General features: G+C 45.7%; 1 protein-coding gene across 1 annotated transcript; it reads right to left on the bottom strand.

Annotated features, from left to right (window-relative positions):
• Positions 1-5128: 5128 nt before the first annotated feature.
• LOC144126609 (tenascin-like) lies at positions 5129-26397 on the bottom strand. Its single transcript, XM_077660443.1, has 6 exons — positions 26100-26397; positions 15818-16138; positions 12548-12859; positions 9346-9666; positions 6096-6377; positions 5129-5271 (listed from the first exon to the last, which is right to left on the bottom strand). The coding sequence occupies exons 1-6, from the start codon at positions 26395-26397 to the stop codon at positions 5129-5131; spliced, it is 1677 nt and encodes a 558-aa protein (XP_077516569.1).
• Between the last annotated feature and the right edge of the window lie 494 nt (positions 26398-26891).

A 26891-nucleotide genomic window follows, 5' to 3' on the forward strand; every position in this document is an offset into this window, starting at 1 on the left:
TAACCTATTCAGAAAAAAACACTTGGGGTGGAGTATAGGTAGCCACTACGAACGTAAGACACACACACACACACACGCACGTACATACAATCTAAGCGTGTCACAAAGTAGCATGAAACTTTTTTTAGAGCCTACAATCTTTGAACACAAGTCGAGCTGAGTTTCTAAAATAGGTAATGGTTTTACTTTTTTGCTGCTTAATGGTTTCCCACTTTTTAATTGTGAAGCGCGAAGGTTACTGGTGTTCAGCATAACACAATTACAAATAAAGTTTTCAAAATGTTTGTATGGTAATGAAAGAATGTGCGCCGAATATTTTCAGCTGTGTCCAAGTTGTGTGAACTCAAGGTCTAGGGTTCTAGTGATTTATAATGAACTCCTTCGATTTTCTTCATCCTCACCAAGCTATCTGTCACATTAAAATCACAAATATTTTTTCAGCCTTGTACCGAAATGTTCGTTCATTTTTTGACAAAGTTTTCTAGTTCGCAGAAAACACTAAGCATAGTTTCGAGGTCACTTTGTTAACTAGAAACATGCCTATGTATGACACCGGCCTGATGAAACTTCTTAAGGACGTTTTTGCCTAAACTGACTGTCGTAAGTGGGTGGCTTGGGGTTCTGAGAGAAGCATGATCTTAAGGTAACTTTTTTGCCACATTTTCTTTCATGTAAGCTAATTACGAAATTCTTACATCAAAAAATTATTCACAAATATTTCTTATGTTATCACACCACCTTTGGATAATTTTAGCAAATTTCTGGTTTTTACCATTTTCTTGATTCGATTTGCTTGAAAAATAGTTGTTATATTGTTAGAGAAGTGGTAAATATTAACATATCTGATGCGTCGAGTGTGGGCTCTCAATTTGAATCGAATATTGTTTCCAATGCCTTTACGAATTCGACTACCACACCTACAGCGATTTTTCTTTTCATTTAATGGTACCGTCTATTGTTGATGTTGCCTCTTCTGTGAATTCTGCTGGAAGTAGGGTGTGCTATATCAGAGATCAGTGTGCAGAATTTTAATCCTGTCATGTGGAACTGTAAACAGTTCTGGCCACCGTATCTTCGCTTATCAGCTTTTTGATGATGAGACATTTCTCCACTTTCGTGAATATGTCCATGGTGCGTGATTCATCTCCCATTCTCGCATCTTCCAATCCTGTCTCAGCGTATTAGTTCTTTATAAACATCTTTAAGGATATATATACATCAAGGGTGTCCTCGTTGGAGACAAAGCCATCCAAAGGAAAACTTCGACAACTTTGGGTCGCATCTATATATATAAAGTGATAAAGCGTAAAAACAAAATATTCAGACTCTTTATGTCTCCTAGTGATTTTTTAAAGTTGAAATCTAAACAAATAAATTAAAAGGGAAAAGCTGGATTTACGGGATCGGTTATACTTGTTTGTGCTTTCAGGAATCCCACTCGAGGCTCTCAGCTTTGTTTCAGGTTGAGTGAGTCAATCGCCTTTGAATACACAGCTGTTAATGAATTGTTTACGAATAATTTGAACCTTATATCACCTCCTGCTGAGATTGTGATGGCTTGAAAATAGGAGCTATCAAATTTATAGCACACGTTATAGCATTCTGTATAATTGTATCGATTTCTTCAGTCATATTTCGCCAAAGTATGAAAATTTCTTAAAGTGTACGTTATTTTGAAGGGTAGTGAAAAAATAATCTAACTTGTGTTCTATCTATGGTTTTGAAAGGCCTTGAAAAAGTAACCATGAAAAGAGTGGCCAACTTCTTTCATAACATTCACTGCTATGTGAATCGCAGCTCGTTTCCAAAAAAAATGCGCTGAACCCGCCTTACTCTTGCAAAAAGATATTAACAGATATTGTTTACGTGTGTAGGAAATCTAAATTTGTTCGGACAATTTGCGGCATTTCTGAAAATGAACCCCTGCGCTCCCCACAAGCATATAGTGTTCAGGGATCTTGCCTTGGCGTGCTGTCTTAGTTACTCCAGCGGAAGGAAGTTGTTTTTGTTGATGACACTAACATCCTCTGAAAATAACCTTCATCGCGCCGTTCTTGAAGGCAGTCTTCTCTGTCCTTTCCTTACGTTTATATTAATTATCTAATTAAAATACTTGATGAACTCGACTGCATAAGCAAAGAAAATGTTTTTCTCAGCGCTTTGCATAAATGGTCCGCGGTGAATGGGCTAGTGATAAATAATCGAAAAAGATGTACTGATTTTACCTGTAAGCCGCAATATGACATCGACCATCCACCTTATGATTGGTAACATTTGAATGAAGTTAACTAAAGGGTTTAGGACTTGGCATTTTGTTTGATTGCACCAATAGATGAAACTGGCATGTAAATGACAATGTTAAAGAACTATTCCAGTTAATTGGCTTTCTTTCAAGATGCCGGTCCGAATTTTCGATGCTCCTAAAACTAAACATTCATCATGCGCTATTTCGCTTGCATTTAAATAACCGCCATTTGGCACGGGCAGCAACATCACAAACAAACCTCAATAAATTTTTTGTTGCCAAAAATGGAATCTGAGAAATGTGGTAACTGCAGTTTTCAGATTCCTTGAAAAGAAACCTGTTTTTCTAAGATCTAGACGGAAAATGATGTGCCATCAGGAACAGAACAAACTGAAAATTCGGCACCGCGCCTTCTTGTACCCACCTATATAAAAAATTATAAACTACGCTACATGAATATATGCACCTTATGCCCTAAAGAGTTCAAAATGGATTTTGAAAGGAAAAAATATGTAGATGTGTACATACATGAACTAATATTTTTTTCTTGTATTCACTGCAGACGCAAAAATAATTTTGTATGATTTTGTTATAATTTCTGCAGCGCGTACTTTGTTTTTGGGCCGCACATCATTCTTGAGCTTACCAGTCTCGCACCTGGCCACATTCTCTACAAGTCTATGTGTTGGGTACTCAGACATTCTCAATCTGCTGATTTGCAGCTTTTCGTCTGGGACCCCTTTTCATTGCAATAGAATAGCAATAAAGGTTTTATTCTTGTACACGTTTTTACAATGAAGGCAGAAGTAAACTAATCACATTTATTGTTCTGTTCAGGGCTATTGCTTTATTCCGGAACCTCCTCAGTGTGAGAAACTCCGGAGTGCTTTGATCCACGGCACGCTGTGGAGGCTCCGGGTTCTTGAGATCGCCATCGCTCCCCTCTGCGGGAAAAAGAATGCGAAATGGAGTTTGTGACAGATAAAATAGACACTTCCAAACACCGCGCATAGTCTGACACTTTCCGCCTAGCATTCCGGATAACTCCGACAACAGAATTGTTCACCTCGGTTTTATCATTCGCTTACAGAAATCCAATAGCAGCAAAAAGTATTGACACTGAGAGAAATTAAATTTCTTTTCTTCTTTCTCTGGTGTCGCAAAAGACCAAACATTTTGTCAAGAACAATAAAAACAATTGTTCTGAAATAGTGAATTAAAATTGTAGAAAGCAAGAAAAAGAGTTCGGGAGGTTGTAGGTTCCTTGGAGCTTAGAAAATTCGTAGAATCAAATGAAAAATAAACATTGTACGCAATTACGCATTTATAGCAACATCGGGCGCAACAGCATGGCTGTCGCACGCGCAGGAGATCGCTGGGTTTTGCGGTCACGTGAGCGGTTTGATCCAGTTTTCCGGAAAGCTCTAGTATAACCCCTTGCACCTAGACATGGTGAGGAAGCAAGGTTTTTTAGCTCACTGCAGTTCAGGTCTTCTGGGAGCGAGCGTAGTATACAAGAAAAACATCAGCCGCCCCCCCCGGCTAACATCTATTAAGTGGCAGGCAGTTCGCTACCACCCACCTAGCTCCCCTTCTCAGCGCCTTTCGGGAAGCGAGGACCTCGCGGCACAGGTTGCGTCTCCTTGAAGACCTGTCGTTCAGTTTGAGCATTTAGTTTGGACCTTCGCAGGTTGCTAAGCCGGAGCTTCCTGCCGGGAGGCAAATGCGAGAATAACTAGGGTCTTTATGGGAGACTTTGCCGACAATGAAAAACACGCTAACATACTGAAATCAATCAGTGATGCTTTGTTCTTTTATAAAGCCGTGAAAATCATCCTCGCTCCTGCTAAATTTGTTCTTTTGAGCTGACAGTAAACAAACCATCACTATGCTCAACCATTCGTTTCCGAATTTTTCAAAGTCGGCACGGAGCCACATGACTCAGCTAGCCTCCATATTGGTATGTCTATTCAGAAGTACCACAGTTCCAGCCTTCCGTCTTGGCAAAGAAGCCGTAGTTATAGCTTTAGCATGCTAGACGTAACCCTTCTATCAACGCAGTCGCTCTAAGAAAGGTAGAAATTATCACATAACGTGAATGATGAGCACCTCCACTCCGCCACTGTCCACTCATAGATAATACTTCCATTAGCCCGCGAGTGAAAGTGCAAGCTCTTGCTTACGATACCACTATGTGGCGCTCACGGCTTTGCCACCCAGCCTGAGTAACCCCCTGAAAGATACAAGATGGTAACAAGCGTGGCTGCACCAATGCCCTGCAAATACTGCTTCCCTCCTCTGCTCCCAGCTTGCTACAAGTCTTGTCACCGACAGCCGCGCTACCATCACCGGTAGCAGAAAACTCCGTTGGGGGCTGTTTGACACGCACTGCTTCTTATCATCCGAGATGAGCGTTGAGGAGGAACCCTCGAGCTGGTCGAGTTTCTTTTTTTACTTCTTTTTTTCCTTCGGTTGGTCTGAAGTATTCAAAAGCGCTGCAGACCATTCTGGCAATATGCAGTGCGGACAGGACACTGTTATTCGCTTTTAGCCATCTTTAACGTATATTCAGCCGGTGCTCACTGGGCACTAACTTATCTCCCGTTATCGGTGCGCCTCCGATGACCTTAGCGCCAGAACGGAGGGACAATACAGTGCCGTACGCAATGGGGAACACGGTGCCGTACCGAAACAAAATTTGGCGAAACTCTGTGTCGGCCTCTGGCGCCTGCGTGCAGCGCTAGAGCCGGAGTCTTGGATGGGTCAACAGCAGCCTTTTCCTAATCCCGGAGTGGGTGAAGCGCGAGCAGCGCACGCGCAGTCCTCGTGTCGTGTGAGGCAAGAGAGAGGGCGCCATGTGCCCCGTAATCCTCGCGCCCATGGTCAGCTCGTCTCGATCGGGGTGCAGCTGTCCAGGCACCCTATCTCGCGCTGAACCATGGCGCCGGTTGTGAACAGTGAGGGCGGCGGACAGTAGTGGTCCTGGACGCTGCACCGAGCCGCCCGAGTGAGGCTGCGGACGAATGCTTTTGTTTGACGGATACGAGACCTTGCTTTGCAACGAGGTTAATTCTCTACAATTTGCTATGTCGGTACCGCATAGGATTTTATGCTACGTCTATTCCGTTGATCGAAAGATTAGGGGAATCCCCAACGTGCAGTAGATTTGCAATAAAGAGTAATTACTCGTTGGCATTCACTGAAATCTCGCGGTTTCGCTAGAAATAAATATTGCTGTGCATTCCGTTTGCAACCGCACTGGAAACAAAATTTTGGCATATTTTTCTAGCAGAAAAACAGGTTTCGACAAAGCCACCAAACTTGTTCGCATAATTACGCTGAAAACTGCGTATAACGCTGATTAAAGGTTATTTTGCTTGGAAATGAAAAGAAGATGAAAAAATGAAACTGTTTTATGTACAATCTTAAGTCCAACAGGAGAGTTATTTACACAGAAGTATGTCCTCTATATCCTTCTGAACAGCTTTCCGAGACCCAGCAGGCTGAGAGTGATCCGCAGTTCAAGGCTACCTAGAAAACTGGCTATCTCAACCCTGGTTTTTTAAATACAGGAGCAGTGAAAGCAAAAACTACTTTGTCCTCATATGAGCTATGTCGAGCGTTCGAGAATGAGTCCGTTTTTCATGCACTGCAAATAACTTATCTGCTGCATTTATTCATATTAAATACGATGTTGCAAAGCGCAACTAAGCCGTTGGGAGAAGTTTATGAAGATGCACAAGCATGTTCATAAACTTCGTGGATCCGATAACTGAAGTGAGAGTTTCTGGGAACACTGCATTTATGAAGACGACTTTGCGTACTGTTGTTTGGTAGAATATTTACTCACATTTTGGGGTGTCGAAATAAAGGAATTTAAACTTCCACATGTTTTGGGCCTCGTGAACGTTGATCAACGTCACTTTCAAGGCCATCCAGGGTGACAACAGAGGTGAGTCCGTCGTGGTCACTGCAAGCGAAGTAATGCCGGAATGCTGATCTCCCCCATATAGACGGTAACAATATCCTCTGCAGTCGTCCAGGAGACAGCTCTTGACGTCCGACACATGAATCACGATTTGCACCGAAGTGTTGCTAGTGGCTGTAACGTCAGCCCTGAAGTCTCCAGGGGCTACGTGGGGATGCGGAAATGAAAATAAAGACAGGCCAAATATGGTTTTTAGTACTGAATACATTTTAGAACAATATACGAATCTAGGATCACGGCTTACAGCAGGTTAGATAGAATGCTACCAAAGCTAGAAAAGAAAATGGCAGGAGTAACGTGAAAGTGGCGTGCAGTCTTTGTTTTCTGCAAAAATTGATTTTAACGCTCTTTTTTTTATGTCGACGTCTGTTGTGTTGCGTTTTGTCCTGTCAATGCATTGAAATTATTTGCTTAAAGAACTTTAAGACCTCGATATCACCTTTGAGATGCGCCAGTCGTTTAACCTATTCTCAGCGATTCGAGCAAGAAACTTTCATGACGCTGCCGCAGTATGACCGTGATGCATCTAATTCGTTTTATGTTCTTTCGAATAGTTTTAGAACCTCTGCAATTCAGTGAAAATTATATCTTCCTCAACAGTACACGATAATTTATCGATACACACCAGAATAAAGTTGTGCTCAGAGTTGCTTTATAGAGACAGAAGGCATTTACTGTTAGAGAGAAATTATCTATAATTTGGAATAAACTTGCGCGATTCAAGCATTGAATCCTTTTGAAGATAAACACTATGAAAAAAAAAATTCGGAGGGCACTTAAGTCTGCTTAAGTGCAGGAATGCGAGAGCATGGAACTTACTAGAACGCAGGTTTTTTTCCACGGCGCCTGTAGGCATTTCTTTACTTCAGTTGTTTTTATTTATTATTTTTTGTTCATTTTTATTTCCAACTTTTTCATTAACTTTTATTTATTTGTTTAAAAATTTTATTCAGGTATTTCTATTTTCACATTAACTTTTAATTCAGTTTTATTTCTTTTTTAGCTTTATTATTTTATTTTTACTAATTACTACTTAATGACAACACTACTAATCACTAATTACTTAGTAATTGCTAAGAGTATATGGGTTATGGCAATTATGCCATTGGTGACGTCATAGTGTGACAGATTTCGCGGACGGACGGACAACGATGGGCCATTAGGCTTTCGCCTTACAACGGCATCTTTGCCTCCTAGCCTAACACAAGTAGCACGGCAGAAAGGAAACGCTTGAAAGGTGGCACTGAAGTCACTTGTCGAGACAACATTAGTAAACTTGTGAGCAGAGGATAGCAACGACCGACACAGACGTGGGTTGACTGGGTTTTAGTCGGAGAAAAAGCATTTGTTCTGCAGTGGGCGCACTGCAGCCAATGGTATAGGTAACATGGAATAACGTCCACGTTAGGCGCCGAAGGCCCTATTTGCTTGCGCATGTAGAAGAAACAAGGTTAACACAGCGGCTGTTGCACAAAAGCTCAGGAATTATTTTCTTTACAGGTCACATTAAGGAACTGCATATATATTCCCCAAACCATTACTTCAGCAGAAATCACTGTTTTTTCATAAGCACTGCCTTCATGCACTCGGCCAAAATGTGCATCCTAAGTTGCTTTTAAAGAGCGTTAGCTCTTACTACTCGCATTCGAACGCTTCTTGTCCGTCTGAGATTTCAAGACTGCGGCCGGTCATGTGATCAAATTGCTGCAGCATCGCGTAAGATGCGACCCCCTACGTTGATGCTCAATGGGCAAGCACAAATCGGCACAATTCGGCGCACAAAGTTGTTAGTCGAGTTGATGCCGGGTGTGTGTGAGGGATTCGTACCGACGACCCATCGTCCCCGAAACCGTATTGAGGGGCGACCTCCGGAGGGCCGTGGCGGGCGAACTAGCGGTCGCAAAGTGATGCGGGTAATACCAAACGAATTGTCGTTGTGTCGTGTACGTTTTGGTATGCGAATTTATTGAAAGCAGAAAAGGAAACAACTTCGCTAACGCTCTTCATTTGATTTCGCGTTCTCGAATCATTCTTTTTTTTTTGCCGGTTGTTGTTATACAGTTTTAGAGCAATAAAAATCTAAACTTAGTGGCGTCTTCACTTTTACTTTTACGTTGAACATTAGCCGCCAAGCCAGAACCATCAATACTAGCAGTGTTCCACCGGAAGTGCCTTTTATTTTTAATTGCCACGACAGCCCTCTTCAGGAACTCATCGGTACATTTGCCAGTATGAGTAAATGTTCTACCATTCGAAGCTAATCGAGGTTTGGTTAATTTTTAAGCAGCGCAGAAGAATATATAAGTGTCTGAATAACTACAGTTCACTTAGACATTTAAATATAGTGATTCCTTTTGTGCAGCGTGAAAAACGAGAGCGAATACATGAGTTCTGTTTAGCCAAGATGATGATAGCTTGGGGAGACGCTAAGGGGTCGGGCATCTTGAGTGCCACCACGGTTTGTAATTAGCCAAAAAAGTGGTAGCGAATTTTTTACTCGCGCATTTTATACGACAGTAGATTGGCTGAGGCGTTAAAGAGTCCCCGTTCACTCGATAATCCTTTTTCGTCTGCACAGCATCTGATGGCCCAAGGCTTTCTCTGTGTCTCTCCAAGTAAGTCTGTGCTATGCCTTGGTAGTAAGATATCACCGTTACCTTCATCATTATAACTATGCCCCTGCGGTACAAAGGCCAGTACTGTATCTCTCCAAGCAACCCTGTCCCCTGCCCTAATAGTAAGTTTAAATGATATTGTTAATGGTCTCTCGCTCCTGCACTGAACGCAGCGGATACGCTATTGAAAAATAATATGGTACTTTTATGACTGCGTCTGCATTTCTGTTTCGTAAAAATATTAGGTTTACTTTCAGACCGCCTGTGATACACGATTTCTCTACGCCTAAGAATAAAACGAAGCAAAAGTACTCGTCCGTACAGAATAAATAAACGAGTACGCAAATAAATTGCAAATAATCCTTCCCTACCACCAAAGTAGCAGTAATAAACTATAAAAATATGGCTTGTTTTGTGGATAGGGATTTTTTTTTCAATTCTCGTCGTATCTGATACGCCGGGCATTAGCGGGTTCTGCTAGCTTCGACACGCCGTACCTGCGCCAGGAATGAATATTCCCCCGAGTGTGACTCCCGCAGAGGTCCGTGCAGGAGGCCCGTTGCTGTGGGTCCGAATGTTGGAGCTCATGTTGTTGCAGGCCTCTAGATGACCGCAGGTGATGCGCGTTTGTTCCGGGTGAAGGATGGTGCCGTTTCGGCAGGAGTCCAAGTGAAAATGCTCGCTGCGACCGCTGCTACCTTCGTCGTCGGTGACAGCGACCCAGTTGTAGTCGAAGTGGCCTTTCGGACGCTCCCAGGAAACGGTGAAGGAGTCGACCCCAATGTCTTCTAAGGTCATGTTGGTAACGTCTGGTGGAACTGCAGCAAACGTTGGTGTTCGAATACATTGCTTCCGCAACCTGAAAACACTGGTCCACGGTTCGTTATCTCTTTAAATCCATAGTTTAAAATTAATAACTCTCTCGTTTTCTGGGTGTAGTTCTATGTGAATGTAGGACAGGGGAAGCAGACAGGTGCACTTTTTCACTGCGCATGGATCCGTGTTCTGGAATACAAACAAAAAGAAAATAACGCAGAACGAAAATAAGAACGAAAAATAACAAAAAAGCAAACCACTCATATTAGATAAAAAAATGTTCTTATGCAGAGAGAATGGATAAAAATGAAGGAAAGTTGGTTAAAAAGTGAGCACGCCAGTCGCATTAGGCCAACATGGTGGCTCAATGGTTAGGACGCTCGGCTACTGATCCGGAGTTCCCGGGTTCGAACCCGACCGCGGTGGCCGCGTTTCGATGGAGGCGAAACGCAAAGGCACCCGTGTGCTGCGCGGTCAATGCACCTCTTTCTTCCTTTCTTCTTTCACTCCCTCCTTTATCCGTTCCCTTACGGCGCGGTTGAGGTGTCCAACGATATATGAGACAGATACTGCTTCATTTCCTTTCCCGAAAAACCAATTATTATTATTATTATTATTAGGAACCGGTATAAAAAGGCTGTAATGCTGTGAGACAAGAGGGGAAAGCAAAAGAAAAGAAAGGAGGCGCAGAGAGTGCCAACAGTAATACAAAATAAAATGAAACAATTGCGACACCAACGAAAGACAAGAGGAGAAGACGTTGGAAAATAAAGGAGACGTTCACCACTACTACACATTTAGGCACAATGACAACACGGGAACCGAAGCGGTAGAAAAAAAATGTAGAAAAGGCAGCGAGACTATACCATGTATCCTTAAGAAGTGACCCTTGAAATACAGAAAAATTATCTAACCTTTAAAGAAAAAAAATGTAATAGAAAAAATAAAAAGGCACATATAAGTATGTACATACACCGCGTGAAACAAAATAGAAGAAAAGAGAAGCAACAAAAGAAAAGAAAGAAAGGAATAAAAGCTCGAAAGAATACCAAATGTACGAATTTAAAGGAAACAAAGGAATAGTGGAGGTAACAGAGTTTCCAACAAAGGATTAAACGTGCCGAAGTGGAAAACTGGAATGATAGGGGGAGGGGGGGGGGGGTGAAGACGGGGCATACATTCACTAAAGTGCATGCCTTTCACCTAAATGTTACTTCATTCATGAAGTTACATGAAGTAACATCGCCTTGGCGATTAAAAACGCTCCATAGAGGATTCATGGAAGGACTATATCCAGTGGGTCGGAGCGATTCTGAACTCCACACTGCAGTCATGATGCACCTCGAGGCGAGCAGAATGGGCATGCCCAAAAACATTCATGCTCGACATAGAAGCACGTAGCCAGTCTCTGTGCGGAGCGTGGTAGGGGCTCTGCAGGAACCTTGCTGCCACAACAGCCGAGCTGAAACAGAAGATCAATGGTTTCCCACTAGTGCTTGTAAGCAGCAGAGACGGAGGCTGGCTGCAACACAGCGTGCAATCCAGCAGGTGAAACATGTTCAAAATGCTTCCCTAGCAAAAAAATAAAAATAAAACAGCAAAAAAGAACTAAAACCAGCAAAGGAAATAAAAGACACTGCATTGAGGCTAATAAAATAATAAGGAGGAAGGCAAAATTCAGATAGAAACATACATGCATAAAACACATTTTCCAAAATAGAACTTATCACCCGCCGCGGTGGCTCAGAGGTTAGCGTACTAGGCCATTGATCTGGAGTACCCGGGTTCGAACCCGACCGCGACGGCCGCGTTTCGATGGAGGCGAAACGCAAAGGCACCCGTGTGCTGCGCGGTCAATGCACGTTAAAGATCTCCAGGTGGCCGAAATTATAGCGGAGCACTCCACTACGGCCCCTCTTTCTTCCTTTCTTCTCCGAGTCCCTCCTTTACCCCGACACTTAGGGCGCGGTCAGGTGTGCGCCGCGATGTGAGACAGATACTGCGTCATTTCCTTTTCCCAACAACCAATAGAATAGAAAAATAGAACTTATGAGAAGATTATTTAGAGAGCCAAGAAAAATGAACGGATGCAGTTTTAAAAAGGATAAGGAAAATAACATCAGAAGCAGAATTAGTCCCGAGGTAGTAAGAATGCGTGAGAAAAATACTAAAAAGCATAAATAACAGTAACGAGGAAAATCAAATCAAAGAGTATAATCAAGAATAGCGAGGTTGATGTGTTGGTCGGTCTGATTTAAAACAGCACAAGCAGCAGTATTTCTCATAGGAGTAAGTAGACGTAAGTAGAAGTAGAAAGGATTTTCAAAGTAAGTAGAAAGGAATTTTAAACAAGAAACGAAAATAATAAGAAGGGAGCATTCCCGGAAGCAGTGACGCACGTCTTCACACACTTCATGTGAACCAATCAAAGGGAGGGATAGGCCAATGTTATTGATATAGAAGAAAAATCTGCCATGCCTGTGAATAAAGTTTTAAGAGGCTTTCTGGGTATGCAGTTGGCAGGAATGCTTCTCATATCTGGGACCAAAGTGAATAATTTTGCGCTGCAGCTATTTTCGCACCAAAAAATGCTTAATAAAATAAGTGAATAACGATGTAAGCTTGAACGTACGCAACGTCACGAAATGACACAAGCGCGTAGACAGAGATACTGGGCGGTACGACCAGCCTGGACAGCTAACGTGTGGCCATAAGTTCCAGAATGACCCCAGATATGAAATAAGACTAAGGGGGAAAGAGATGGGAAACGCGAGAGATCAGTTTTAATGGCAAGAATTTTTTGGCACCTTCCTCGCCTCCTTCCTGAGAGCGTATGAGTCTGTTAATTTCGTTAATAAGACAAACGCAAACTGTCAGATTTACCAAAAGGGGGTGTCCTAAATGTCGCTGATGCCGGAGGGCTCCTCACGACGCCGCTTCTACACCGCGCACTGGACGAGACAAGCACACAATACTCTGTGCCAGCGATGCTCTCGAACTCCATCCACGGCTTCGACGTCTCGCTTTGTGCGCAGCTCACGAGCTTCTCTGCAGCGTCGCAAGTTCCGTGGCCGCTGCATATTTCTACGCTGTACGTGCCAATAGGGGCCCAGGCTACCGCTGACGGATTTAATTGCACTCGCGTCAGCGAGGACGATTTCCACGCGAAAGTGATGTTCCTCGGTGGGTGCAGATCTGCGGTAAAAACAAGCACAGTAATGTACTGTACTGTTAAATTAATCGCGCGCATTATTCCTAATTCTTTTTGTTTACTTAGCAAACAATTACTGCATCGGTATGTGTTTCATGGACGTCAAATAGAGAGCAGCATCAGCGAAGACAAACTCGAGCCGCCTCTTTCTACGAAATACGATAGCGTACAGCATATTAGCGTCCAACACATAAGTGGACCTTCTGTATCTTCTCTAGGGGAACCGACAGTGATTACAGGTGGAAGCCCGGTGTCGCAATTTTTAATACAAATCTTTCTTTATTTCTTGCTCACTTGTATATATACATAAACGAACTGAAGCAGATGTAGTGTTTCGGCCGCCATTATGCAACTAGTGTTGTTGATCTGGGTTCATGTCGATTCTGAATTTGACGAGGATTTTCATCTGTCTCTCAACTGCGTTTAACCCTTTTTCACCCTGGAATTTATATTTCCATGCCAAATTCTTCTTCTCGCTTTTTGATATGTATAAGGTCGCATAGTTGTGCAAGAAAAATTAAAGCTCGGGGTGGAAGTATTTATGGATTGAAAGGAACGGCGTCAAAACAGGACATCAGGGCTCAGTAGGAATGAAATGCGAAAGGGGCATTTTTAATTACGGTTCACAAAAAAGAAGTTAGCCGAAGAGAGTCTGATTTAGGAGCCGGGATGACTAAAAAGTAGTTCTTGTACTTAGTGAGGGATTGATTGATGTTTCTCTTCCCACAAAAGATGCCTCTCTCTCCTGTTCATCTTTCCGTAATGCATTATTTCTCGTCAGCAGGTGAGTGTTCCAGCTAACAATACACCATTTTAACCTCACAAGTTAAAAACTTGCATAGCCTTGCTAGAAGGCCACAGTATAGAAGGTGAGCGTTGTCTCCACATCAGTACTGGGCTCTTCTGTCAAGTTTTATAAAGCGCTTCAGTGACGCTTTGCGGTGAAGTGCTCAGCAGGCGCGAGGCAGAATGCATCTGGCTCGTGACGGTTTCCAAACCAGGTGTCCCCGCTGACGAGATCATGAAATGGAATATAACCTCTAGTATTTGCATTTTGACCAAATACGGTTAAGTACAAGCGACAAGAAATTCAGTCTCATCCATAGCCCTTTGCAGGGCTGGCAGCTGTTGCTCAAGAAGAAAAGAGAACGCGCTTAGGAGCGTGCCATATGCGCATTATGAAGAAGTAGCCAAACAAGCAGAATTGCCCAGTGGGGAGGAGGGGGGGGGGGGCACGTGGTTCATGAGCGATGATGTGCAGCGTGCATACCCCAGTCGCTTCCAGCTGCTGGCTAGCGGTGCTCGCATGAGGAAGATACTGACAAGAGAAGATACAAGCGCAACATCAGGAGCCCGTTTATTTTCGCCATTCATTTCCTTCGGTTGCGGTTCACCAATATTCGCATTTTAATTGCTTGTCTCTCTCCAAACACTGGCTTTCCATGATAGTAAAAAATGTGATTTTACGTTGCTTCAAAAAGCTAATTTACCGTTTGAGTTAATTCCCGCAATGACTACTATCGATGTCAACAGTGCTAACAAACTCATCACTACAAGTGCATCGGCAGAAAATTAAGCGGACGTTCTAGAAATGTTACCGATCAGAAATCAATGGCCCCCGCTGGAAAATGTGGAGCCCTGGTGGTTTAAAATTTCTTATGTTAAAAGCGTGGCACCACAAAGCCTCTAAGAGTTCAGTCATATTATGAGGCGGCTATGATTTGAGGAAGGAATTTCACAATACATTAAAAAATTTCAGCGGAAAAGAACGAATGGCTAATGAGATATAATTTAAAAAGTTTCTTCAAAGATCGGCTTTTTCACCCATGTCTTCACTGCTGTTGCTTCTTCTTCGTTAGAATGTATAGCTCAAAGGTATCGCGAGAACATTAAATGCAATGAATTGCAGTTAAAATAATAGTTTTTCTCTATGGAGGCGCTGGCTGAAGATTTGTGTTGTGGAATCAACTGACACAGCTAGTGCCGAAATATTTTCTTGCGTTTACTGGCACTATTTAGTGCCCTCGATATCTTAGCCCACATTTTTGCCCACGGAAGGAAAGCAGTCTTTAGGGCCAACGAGTAGCGTGTTTTTTGCTCGAACGAACCTACTGCGACCACATGCGTGCGTTGCTGACCCTAGATGAAGTAAATATTTAGTCCTTGGAAATAGAAAGAATAAGCAGCTTAGACAAGTTAGTGTTTGCCTTGTCTCCTGCGGACGGCCAAGTTTGACGGCATGCTCACCGTTGATGAATATACAGAGCTTTACAACATAAGCGGGCGAGAGTACCCAAGAGGTGAAAAATATCAGTGGAGCTTTTTAGAACGGCCCATGTCTGACCGCTAGGCGAAGGCGCATACAAGTCCTCTGCCCTTAGAGTGCAGAAGAACGAGAGGCCATAGAAGACGTTTATTATTGAGGTCCTTTGTTCGGTGCTGTATGAAAAAGGAGTGAATACGATACATTTGTTTAACATAGATAATACAAATCGCCTTTCTTTTTTTTAAACGAGAGCGGAACGGTTGTGTGAAGAAGATTCAGAGGGGAAAAACACGCAGTTTATTGCAGCGTGCTTTCCGAATTGCTTCCGCGGCATGAGCTAGAAGGACGCTGAAGTTAACACGGAGACAACAATGCACCTTCTACGCATGCACGGCGTTGTCACGTGACTGCCGTGTTAATAACGTTTTGGCTGCGGCCGACACGTTGAGCAGAAACGCAGCACCATAAAACGCGTACACTAGAGGAGGGGGTAAAAAAATCAGAGCCTTTCGCTTGCCCCCGAGAAGTAGTAAAAATAATTATAACAACGACCACCCTCGCATGAAGTACAGCTACCGACACGTAAATGAGGGCTATGCCAAATGAGTCATGTTCCTGGCACGTTCAGTGATCCATGTTCACCTGCACAGCATGTCTAGACAATCGTGTGACATACCTTTTCTTGGTATAAATATGCCCTCCACGGTGACTCCGTGGGAGGTTTGTTCTGGTGGACCATTCACGTGTGTGTAAATAGTCAGGCTGGCGTTGGTGCAGCTCTTCACCTGGCTGCAGCTGACTTGCGTCTGGTGCGGCCGAAGCAATGTGCCGCTGACGCACGAACCCACGTGGCGATGTTCAGAGCTGCCTAGAACAGCGTTGCTGTCTGTGACTTCCATCCAGTAGTAGTCGAACTGGCCCTCGGGTCGCTGCCAGCTCACAGTGAAGGAGTCGTTGCCCACGGCCGTCACCTTCACCTTAGAGACATCAGGAGGACCTGTAAACATTGCTGGCTTCATCAACGTTTAGCTGAACGTGCTTGCGGAACTGAAGAATGGTTTGGTAGGAATAAAAGAGGGGGGTCTTCGACAGCAAATGCTGCATCTGGTTAAGCGCAAAAATCATCGTTCTCCATTTTTAACAAAAACTACGCAAACAAACTTAAGGACGAGACAACACGGAAGAGGTGCACTCTTTTCCCATTGTATGTTGTCCATGTATTCTTTCTGTGTTGCTTCTTTCTTAGAGATGATAGACCATATGCGGTTTTAAAAATAAACAATGATTTATCTGATATTAGACACATCGTTTCTGGTGTCCCGCAAGGTAGCATCTTGGGACCATTGCTGTTTCTTCTTTATGTTAATGACATCGTCTGTATTAGTAATCTTCCAACCTTTGTGATTTACGCTGATGACACCACTTTATTCTTTAGAGCTGCACAGCTTCCAGATCTTGAGAAACAAGCCACAAAATGTTTACAGTCACTCCAAGAATGGTCTAAAAATAATTTATTAAACATAAACATTGCAAAAACGAAGGCCGTGCTTTTCCGGCCTCATAACAAGTTGACAAATATGCCACCACTCTGTTTGAGGATCGGTAAGTAGCTCATCGAAACGGTCCCTGCGGTCAAAAGTTTAGGTGTTATTTTTAATGAGCATTTGAGTTGGAATGATCACGTTGACATGGTGATGAACAAGCTGTCAAAGGTTGTCGGTATTTTGTGTCGACTGAGATATTTCATGCCGAAGAGTATCAAGAAAATGTTGTATAGTGCACTTTTTTCCTCTGTTATAAAATATTGTTTTTTGGTGTGGGGTACCACGTCTTTTACAAATATTAACTGCTTGTATCTTCTTCAAAATAAAGCTGTTCGAAATATTATGAATGCTCCTCGACTAGAACACACCGAACCGTTTTTCAATGAACTTCGAATCATCCGTTTGCCACAGCTGTACGATGTTTTACTTCTACAACGGTATAAAACCGGTATTAATCACAATAATTGCAATATGCTAAATCTGTCAAGATTACAATGCAATGAGCCAAAGTACACTACACGTGCGACACCCAAATGGTATGTGCCTAGGATGCGAACAAATTATGGTTATCAAATGTTGAGCTACACTCTGCCATATCAACTAAATAAGGAGTCCGAATTGATGTACAGCTAATGCCAAATATGTTACTCTCGTTCATTACCTTTCTTTTTTTTTATCCCTCGAAATGCTAACATGTTGTGTACCACTGCAATGCCCTTGTGGGGTGCGTCGGCCTCGTCAAGCCTTCCCAATGGCTTTTTGTCGGCGCACCCAACATCGTCATGATGTTAAATAAAAATGATTGATTGATTGATTGATATCACCCAACAACATGCTATGATTCTTATTTGAGCGTTGTTTAAGTTTAAATAAAGCCTTTTGAATTAATAACCAATCGCTAATAAACATCTCTAGAAGTTAAATATTTCAGCATAAAAATATAAGTTGATTTATTTACCTAGAGTGCTCTCCAAATTTAAAGCCGTAAAAATATTCAATAACAAGTTTCCTGAATAGCGGAGGGTTATGGTACGAACAATTGCGGGCTAGACCTAACCTTAAAAAATCAATTTTTATATCCATATCCTGACAGGTACTGATACTTGAGCATGCTTTGAAAAACATTTATTTTACTTTTATTTAGCTTCTGAAGTGCCTGTTGATTACAGTTTACTAACATGACATTTGAAATCTACTGCTATATGATTGCTCTCGCATTAACAGCAATAAAACATGTATAGTTAACGCCTGGAATTTTTCATACCTCCGCCATAAGATATGAATTATCTGGCTCCAGAATATTTCACATACTTTTCCTAGAGCATACCGTCTTTGTTTAGTTTACATACACTGCCCCAATTAAGTTTATGGATTGTTAAGTAAGGCGCTGAAACCAGTTTACCAGACGCGAGATAACAGATCGGCCTGTAAGATTACTGCAACACGCCAGAATTTTAACGCACGTGCCGGACCAAGCTTCTGCATCTAAAGGTTATGCATCGGACGTTGGATAACCAATTTGAAAACAATATCTGAAAATGCATGTTGAATTGTGAACAACCAAAATCCATCAAAAATTTCTTAAAACAACGATTGTAATTCCGTGCCTACATGTTAAGACTTTCATTCCTTTATCGAAGTACATGCAGAAAGAGCACACCCCTAAAGACTAAATTTCCAGCGGTTCGTACTTACATACGGCTCAATCAATCGACACGACCAGCGTGATATCGAAAGCGATTTGCGTCTGTCGTTTTGTCGCACTCACCTTTTCCTACTACATATACTGTAAGCGACAAATAATTCATGCTCAAAACTGTTCAGTAGCCAATTGTAACTGTGTGCCACATAAAACCATGACTGCAGACCTACGAACTACGTTGTTGATTTATTGTTTTTGTTGTAGACTACAACTATTTTTTTGGTTACTGACCATTTATTAACTACTTATCTATAACAACTGCATTTTGTCCTTGCACATTGATATTTCATTCCACATGACTCTACACTTCAGTGATTGTTGTTCCAAAATTTTAGGAACGCGTGTGAACAAATATTGCACTAAGACAAGCATGAACGTCGCACATACCAAATGATATGAGTTGCATCATTCTAAGAAGGGGAACGGCCGCATGCCACAGAGTGTAAATGAAAGGAAGAAGCGCAGAGAGTTTCTACAGGAAAGTGTCACACCTAGTACGGCGCAGGAACTCAGCTCCCTGCTTCAAAGAGCTGTGACGTTCCTTGTGTGTGCTACGAGGTTCCGCGTTCGACGGCGCGGTGTAGACGGAGACCCAGATGACAGCGGCATCATCATTTACCCAGCCATGCTCTTTGAGAGTGACGACCAGAACGAAGGGGTTTAAGCCCAACCGGGCCCAACCGGACCCAACCGGACCCGCCGCCGCCGCCGCGGGGAAACGGGCTTTATTCTCCCCAATTGCCGTGGCGGTTCCAGGGGAGGCCTCCCGAGCACATCCCAGGACAAGGGACCACTTTCCCGGCCGGTGACCCGCGGGAACTGTCAGCGGGCCAGAGCGCGCCTTACCACAGCCGACGCTATGCGCTGCCTCGAAGACAACCTTCTTTCCCTCGGACTCAACACGTGAGGGGGGCGAGACCATAAGTGCGGTGGTATGTTTGTGCGCCCAAGTGAAAGCCCTAGCCCCCTCCTTCCCCTCCGGCGTGGGCGTCCTCACCCTAGGGAGTGTGGAGAAGAGGATATAAAAATCGACAAGCAGTACGGAAGAGGGACGCTCAGGACGACATCGTTCGCCAAGAGGGCCTTCAGCGCCGAAGCCCGACGGCGTGCAGCTTCTGCCAGCAACCGCTCGAGCTCAACTCCGGAGCCCCTCCATCGTCCCCATGAAGTCGTCGGCACGTAAGCTCGGACGCCCCAGCCTCTGAATCTTAATCATGTATAATTATTGAATATATCTGTTTGTTTAAACTGAGCCATACGGTGTCTCTTTGCCTCTCCGTCCCGTGTGGACCTGCGCATTATGGGGGTCGTCACACTGGTGTCAGAAGTGGGGTCTCAAAAGCAAATGTCCTCTGAATGCTGCGACATTCATGACTTCAAAATTGTAATCAAAAGGGAATCACGGGACTGATTGTGGGACTTCTACCCCCATTTGAGAGGCTTGAGGCACCGGATGGCTTGAAAAAAAAAGTCTTTATCTGAGGGAGCTCCCACTCCACAGCCGTCGCTCGGAGCAAGCATGCTGGCATTAGGAAGCGTCATTCCGACATTTACGGGAGATAAGACAGGCGTTCCAATCTGCGATTCTTTTCCATGCTAGAAGAGATTGGGAAAATGGGGGGATGGTCCGATGCTCAAATGCTGGGAATGGCGAGGTGTAAGATGGCAGGAGCTGCTCATGATTTTGCATGGCGAGACGAAAAAGTAAAATCCACAAAATCATTTGCGGAATTTAAGAAGCTCGCGTTTGAGCATTTCGACACTGAACCACGTCACGTGCGGGTACAGCGGTTCCGTGACGCCGGACAGATGGTAGGGGAGGACGTGCGAACGTTTGCGTCGCGGCTTCAGCGCCTAGCACGCGATACGTTAAGCAAGGAGGAGGAAGGAGACCAGCTAAGGGTGAAATACGCGGAGGATCTTCTTAAAGAGGAAATGACCGCTTTGTTCGTGGCTGGTCTGCAAGACCCCGTGCGCCGGTTCGTACTCTCGTGCAAGCCGAGCAATTTCGACCAAGCCGTGGCGGCCGCATTGGATGAGGAACGAAATGAGGCGTTAACGACAGCCGCAGCGAGAGTACGCGTCATAGAGAGAGTGGTGCTCAACCCTGAGGTTGCTCTCTTGACAGAGCGGTTAGATCGCTTAGAACAGCTGCTATCTCAGCAGGTGGAACGCCAGGTTGAAGCGCGCGCTCAACAGCGCCCATTCGCTGGAAACCGGAGACCGCCACAAAGCTACAGGCGCGGTATGCGAGATTTTGAAGAAATCGTATGCTTCGCTTGCCAGGGTCGCGGACACATCGCCAGGTTCTGCCAAAACGTGCGCCGTGGGGAGCCACAAAGAGAAGGAGGCGAGAGACGCCCTAAGCAAGCCTACAGCGGGGCTCCAGATACCGAGACAAAAAACTAGATAGTCCTCCCCAGCCTGAGGAGCGTGGGGAGGGAGCAGTGGATGATGAGGTGGTGGTAGTTTGTGTGGCCGACGAGGCATGCCCTGTTGTGCGTTGCAAGTTAAATGGTTGTTGCATGGAATTGTTGATAGATACGGGGTCAAAGGTGACATAGCTTAAGGAGAGCAGTTTTAACACGCTTCGAAGGAAGGGGGACCGCGGGGTGTTGGAAGCGTCTGGTGGTATGGCAACCAAATTTGTAGGCATAACGGGGGATCCTCTTGGCATAAGTGGACTCTACCGGTTACACTTCTCTCTCGGCGGAATTGCATTGGAGCACCCCTGCTACGTATGCCCGGACACGGTGTCTCTGCCAAACGGAGTGTCAGGTATATTAGGGCAGGATTTTTTGAGAAAAGGGAAGGTAGTAGTCTCATTCTCTGAGGAAGAGGTTAATGCGGGCGGCTCAAAAGTTCCGTTTTTGAACAGGAGAGGGGCTGAGATTCGCATTACCGATATTGACACCCGTCAAACAGTGGGATCATTGGAGAAGGTATATTCGCGGGTTGCCGTCAGGCTGGTCGATGAGGCTGTCGTCCTTCCTTGGTCGGAGCACATTTTGTACGCGTTTGTGCCTTCAGATGTAGAGAGCGGCGCCGTGGGAGTGCTTGAGCCGGTCGACTCTCTCAGCAATGGCCTGAAGGCTGCCGCGTGCCTCGTGACAGTTAATGACGCCCACAGAGTGCCCCTACGGGTGGTTAACTGTAGCCAGCAGCCACTGAGCCTTCCCAAGAACAAAACATTGGCTTTCTTCACCTCTGCGATAGAGAAACGTGAGCCCACCGATACGGTACTCGCAACTGTAGAGCATGCTAGTCCTTCGGCTGCTCCAAAGGTGTCGTTCGATCTTTCTCACGTAAAATCCATGGAGAGGGAGGCTCTGGCTGGTTTGCTGAACGACTACTCGGAGGTATTCGCCGCGTCCAACCTGGATTTGGGCTGCTGTGGCGTTATAAAGCACAGGATAGAAACCGGCACTTCATCGCCCGTTTACCAGCGTGTGTACAGGATTCCTTACTCCCAACGTGAGGAGATGGAGCGGCAGGTGCAGGACCTGATTGATCGCGGCATTGTCGAACACTCAAAGTCACCCTGGGGAGCACCAGCACTATTGGTGGAAAAGCCAGATGGCTCGTATCGATTGGTAGTGGACTACCGCAAACTAAATGCCGTAACTCGCATCGATCGATACCCCATCCCCAATATACAGGAGACGCTTTCTTAGCTGGGCTCTGCCAGGTACTTCACGGTAGTGGACATGGCGGCGGGATTCTGGCAGATAGCAATGGATCCGGCAGATGCCGAGAAAACGGCATTCAACACGCCCTCAGGGCACTATGAATGGAAAAGAATGCCGATGGGTCTGGCCAACAGCCCTGCTGTCTGGCAGAGAACCGCTGATGTTATCCTGGCAGGTCTTCTGGGGAGGCTGTGCTTCGTGTATATGGATGACATTATCATATACAGTGACAGTTTTGAGAACCATTTGCGCGATATTGAGCAGGTTTTGGTGCGACTAAGAGGAGCGGGTCTCAAGCTGAAGCCCTCTAAGTGCCAATTCCTCAAAAACGAGGTGAAATACCTCGGGCACGTTGTTTCAGCTGACGGCGTGCGACCGGACCCTGAGAAACTAAGGTGTGTCTCGGATTTTCCATCCCCGACTAGCGTCCGCCAGGTCCGGCAGTTTCTCGGCCTGATCGGTTACTACCGAAGGCACATAGAGGAGTTCGCCAAGCTTGCTAAGCCACTCACCGCCTTAACAGCCAAAAATGTCGCCTTTCGCTGGGACGAAAACGCGGAGGATGCTTTTGGGGCCCTGAAAAGGAAGCTAATGAGTGCACCGCTGTTGCGCCACCCGGATTTTAATTTGCCCTTCGTTATGGCCACAGATGCGTCAAAGTTCGCAGTTGGTGCCGTGCTATCTCAGGTTATCGAGGGCAAAGAACATCCCGTTGCTTTTGCTAGCCGACAGCTGAGCCCCACAGAGCAAAAGTACGGAGCTACGGAAAGGGAGTGCCTCGCCGTTGTCTGGGCAGTAAAGCACTTCAGATGCTACCTTTACGGCCGCAAATTCAAGCTAGTCACAGACTGCCATCCTCTGAAATGGGTGATGAGTGTCAGGGACCCTAGCTCGCGACTCGCTAGATGGAATCTACACCTGCAGGAATACTGCTTTGAAGTTGAGCACAAGTCAGGAAAGACACATCTGAATGCTGATGCACTCAGCCGCACAGCTGCCGTGGCAGCTATAGATGAGTTTGTCCCCGTAGTCGACCCCGCCGAATTACGCACAGAGCAGTGCAAAGATCCTGACCTGAAGCGAATAATCGAAAGCTTAGAGGGCGCACCGTCTCACCCCGAACAGCTAGGTTATTTCATTGGCAAAGACGGCACCCTGTGTCGGCGCACGATTCCAACCAGGAAAGGGAGACCAGAGAAAACCGCTTGGGAGAGAGTCGTCATACCTCGGTCGTGGACAGAAAGGGTTCTTCGCGCGTTTCACGATGCGCCATGCGCCGGTCATTTTGGCGTAGCGAAGACACGCAGGCGTGTGGAGCGTTTGTACTTTTGGAGTGGCATGCGACAGGATGTTAGAGACTACTGTGCGAAGTGTCATTCCTGTCTCGAAAGAAAAACACCCAAGGGACGAAGACCAGCTCCAATTCAGCCGTTCCCTGAGGTTTCGGCTCCCTTCGAGCGGACAGGTATGGACATAATGGGCCCATTGCCCACGACCACTTCCGGAAACAAGTACATTTTAGTATTTGTCGATCACCTTTCAAAATACGCGGAAGCGGTAGCACTCCCAGATCAGAAGGCAGACACGGTTGCAAGAGCATTTGTCGAACAGATCGTGCTCCGACATGGACCCCCGAGGCAACTCTTGACATATCGGGGAACGAACTTCGTGTCGCAGCTAATGAGGAGAATTTGCGAGCTGCTTAAGATCGCTAAGAAGCAGACAACACCGTACCATCCGGCTTGCAACGGCGCGGTGGAGCGACTGAACCAAACCGTGGCCGGGTTCCTGTCGCATTTTGTTTCGCGCGACCAGCGGGACTGGGAATTGTGGCTCCCGTATGCAATGTTTGCCTACAATTCCGCAGCACACGAGAGCACGGGCGAATCGCCATTCTTTCTTCTCTACGGCCGAGACCCGGACCAGCCTAGTGAAGTGCCAGAGGGCCCCCGTCGTGTCCCATACGCTTCACTGGACGACTATAAGGTTGAGCTAGAATCGCGCTTGCAAGTGGCGAGGGACATCGCAAAGGAGGCCTTAAAGAAAGCGGCGAAGCGCAGGAAGGAGGTGCACGATCGCAGTGCTAGAGACGCGCCGTTTGATGTGGGGGACAGCGTGTACATTGAAAACTGCCAAAGGCAGATTGGGCTAGCTCGTAAGTTCCAGACGAAGTGGAGAGGACCGTGCGAGGTTGTCGAGAAGCTTTCTCCGGTAAACTTCAGAGTCCGAGACGTGAACCGGCGCTTGATAAGGATACACGCAAATCGCCTCAAGTCGGCACCGGTTCAGTATTCGCGAAATGAGGAAAGGGAAAGCGCGGATTTTCATGGGGACAGAAGTGAAGCGGAGCGCGCAGATAGTTCGCAAGAACCTGCCCTACTTCCTTTCGTTATCTATATTTTTGTCTGTGCCGTGATCGTGCTAGAAGTGGGAGCTCCTTTGTAACTGTGGTAAATTTATTTCGTCCAGTTTGGACTAGAAAGGAGAGGCTTGGGTGCTGAGTTTCATGTTTATCTGTAAAAGAAGATCAGTGCTGCCCCTGGAGACGCCAGTTATGACAGCGGAGGCATATGGTGTTGTGCAGTGGTGTTGAGTGCAGCGAAAAGTGTTTTGTCGGACGCACTGTGCGAGGCGATTCAGAAAGACAAGGGGAGCTGCATGGACTCAAATGTTCGGAGAACATTCTTCTGGAGGGTGAGCGAGTGTGACGTTCCTTGTGTGTGCTACGAGGTTCCGCGTTCGACGGCGCGGCGTAGACGGAGACCCAGATGACAGCGGCATCATCAATTACCCAGCCATGCTCTTTGATTGTGACGACCAGAACGAAGGGGTTTAAGCCCAACCGGGCCCAACCGGACCCAACCGGACCCGCCGCCGCCGCCGCGGGGAAACGGGCTTTATTCTCCCCAATTGCCGTGGCGGTTCCAGGGGAGGCCTCCCGAGCACATCCCAGGACAAGGGACCACTTTCCCGGCCGGTGACCCGCGGGAACTGTCAGCGGGCCAGAGCGCGCCTTACCACAGCCGACGCTATGCGCTACCTCGAAGACAACCTTCTTTCCCTCGGACTCAACACGTGAGGGGGGCGAGACCATAAGTGCGGTGGTATGTTTGTGCGCCCAAGTGAAAGCCCTAGCCCCCTCCTTCCCCTCCGGCGTGGGCGTCCTCACCCTAGGGAGTGTGGAGAAGAGGATATAAAAATCGACAAGCAGTACGGAAGAGGGACGCTCAGGACGACATCGTTCGCCAAGAGGGCCTTCAGCGCCGAAGCCCGACGGCGTGCAGCTTCTGCCAGCAACCGCTCGAGCTCAACTCCGGAGCCCCTCCATCGTCCCCATGAAGTCGTCGGCACGTAAGCTCGGACGCCCCAGCCTCTGAATCTTAATCATGTATAATTATTGAATATATCTGTTTGTTTAAACTGAGCCATACGGTGTCTCTTTGCCTCTCCGTCCCGTGTGGACCTGCGCATTATGGGGGTCGTCACAACGCAGATAAAATTTTGCCTTCAGAAAAATTGCCTAATCCCCGAGAACATGTACAACGGTGGAAATATTGTTTTAATGGACGAGAACAGCGCTGCAGTACACCAAGATCTCATGTTTAGTGAAAACAGGGAAGTCTCCTATTGGATGTTAAAATGAAAAATTGCTAGTCAAGGACTAGAAAAAAACGCTCTGCAAAGAGGCCTTGCCGTGCCCCATGGTAGCGATAGCATCGTATGCTGAGAACACAAAAGCAATTTTCTTTTAAGGATAACTGCCCACGTACTAGTTACAGGACTGAATGGCGAGTTCAGTGTTCTTGAAAAAACTCACTGAAATCAGAAAGGGTCTTAATCGCGGTGTTCGCTGGTTAGAACACACTGCTGAGCCCTACAAGCAAGTGAAATTAAGAGCGCAGCTCAGTGAGAGAGTAAAACATGCCGGGGAACATAAGCGACATAGAGTTCATTAAAAAAGTGCCAATGGTTTGCGTTACAAAGGTTTCCTGGAGGCAATAGAATGAGAAAGCGGAAACTTACGGAACGCAGGAGTCCTGACAACTGTCGCGGCTGGTCTGCTCCGGATGACGTCGCCGCCGCAACGGGTCGTCGCCGTCACCATAACGCAGTACGCTATGTCAGCGGTGCTGTCAAACTGCAGCTTCATGACTGCCGTCTCGTAGTTTGTGCAGTCCATGTCACCAGCCTCTGCATCGCACGCGCTGAAGGAGGTGCAGACCGTCACTGCGTAAGTACTAAGGACGCCAGACCACTCCTTAGGACCCGCCCACTTGCGCAGGCTGCGAGAGGGTGATTCACCGACTATCATGATGTCCATAGGTGAATCCGGTTCAGAAAGAAAAAAGTCCCTGTTTAAGTTACAGGCCAAAAATACTATTAAGTTCGCGTTTGTCTTCATGCACAGCAGGCTCTTGCTGCCGCTTACGCCTTTAGTCCTGTTCCTGGGCAGGAAAGTTCAGTTATTTCCGGTTTTATCTCTTCCAATGTACCAGGTGACTGGAGAACGTATGTTGAAAAACGAAGAGTTCCTGGATTTCAAGCATTCGCTTCTCATACTTAGAGCGCACAGAACAATGTGTCAAAATGAGCTTCAGCATTTGCATGTAATAAGTTTCTACTACGCACCTGTGCACCACTTTACTTTTATAGAGTTAGTAACCTTCTTTTGTGCTCCCTCGAATTCCACTGCCTTCTTCCAGATGTTTCTTTTTAATTCTTTTTTTTTCTTTCTGCGTTGTTTTTGTATTCTTAATCCCAGTTGTTTCCATTTTTACGCTTTATATTTACGCTATAGTGTTGTTGTTATTGTTT

The sequence above is a fragment of the Amblyomma americanum genome, chromosome 1, assembly GCF_052857255.1.
Source record: "Amblyomma americanum isolate KBUSLIRL-KWMA chromosome 1, ASM5285725v1, whole genome shotgun sequence".
Classification (NCBI taxonomy): Eukaryota; Metazoa; Arthropoda; class Arachnida; order Ixodida; family Ixodidae; genus Amblyomma; species Amblyomma americanum.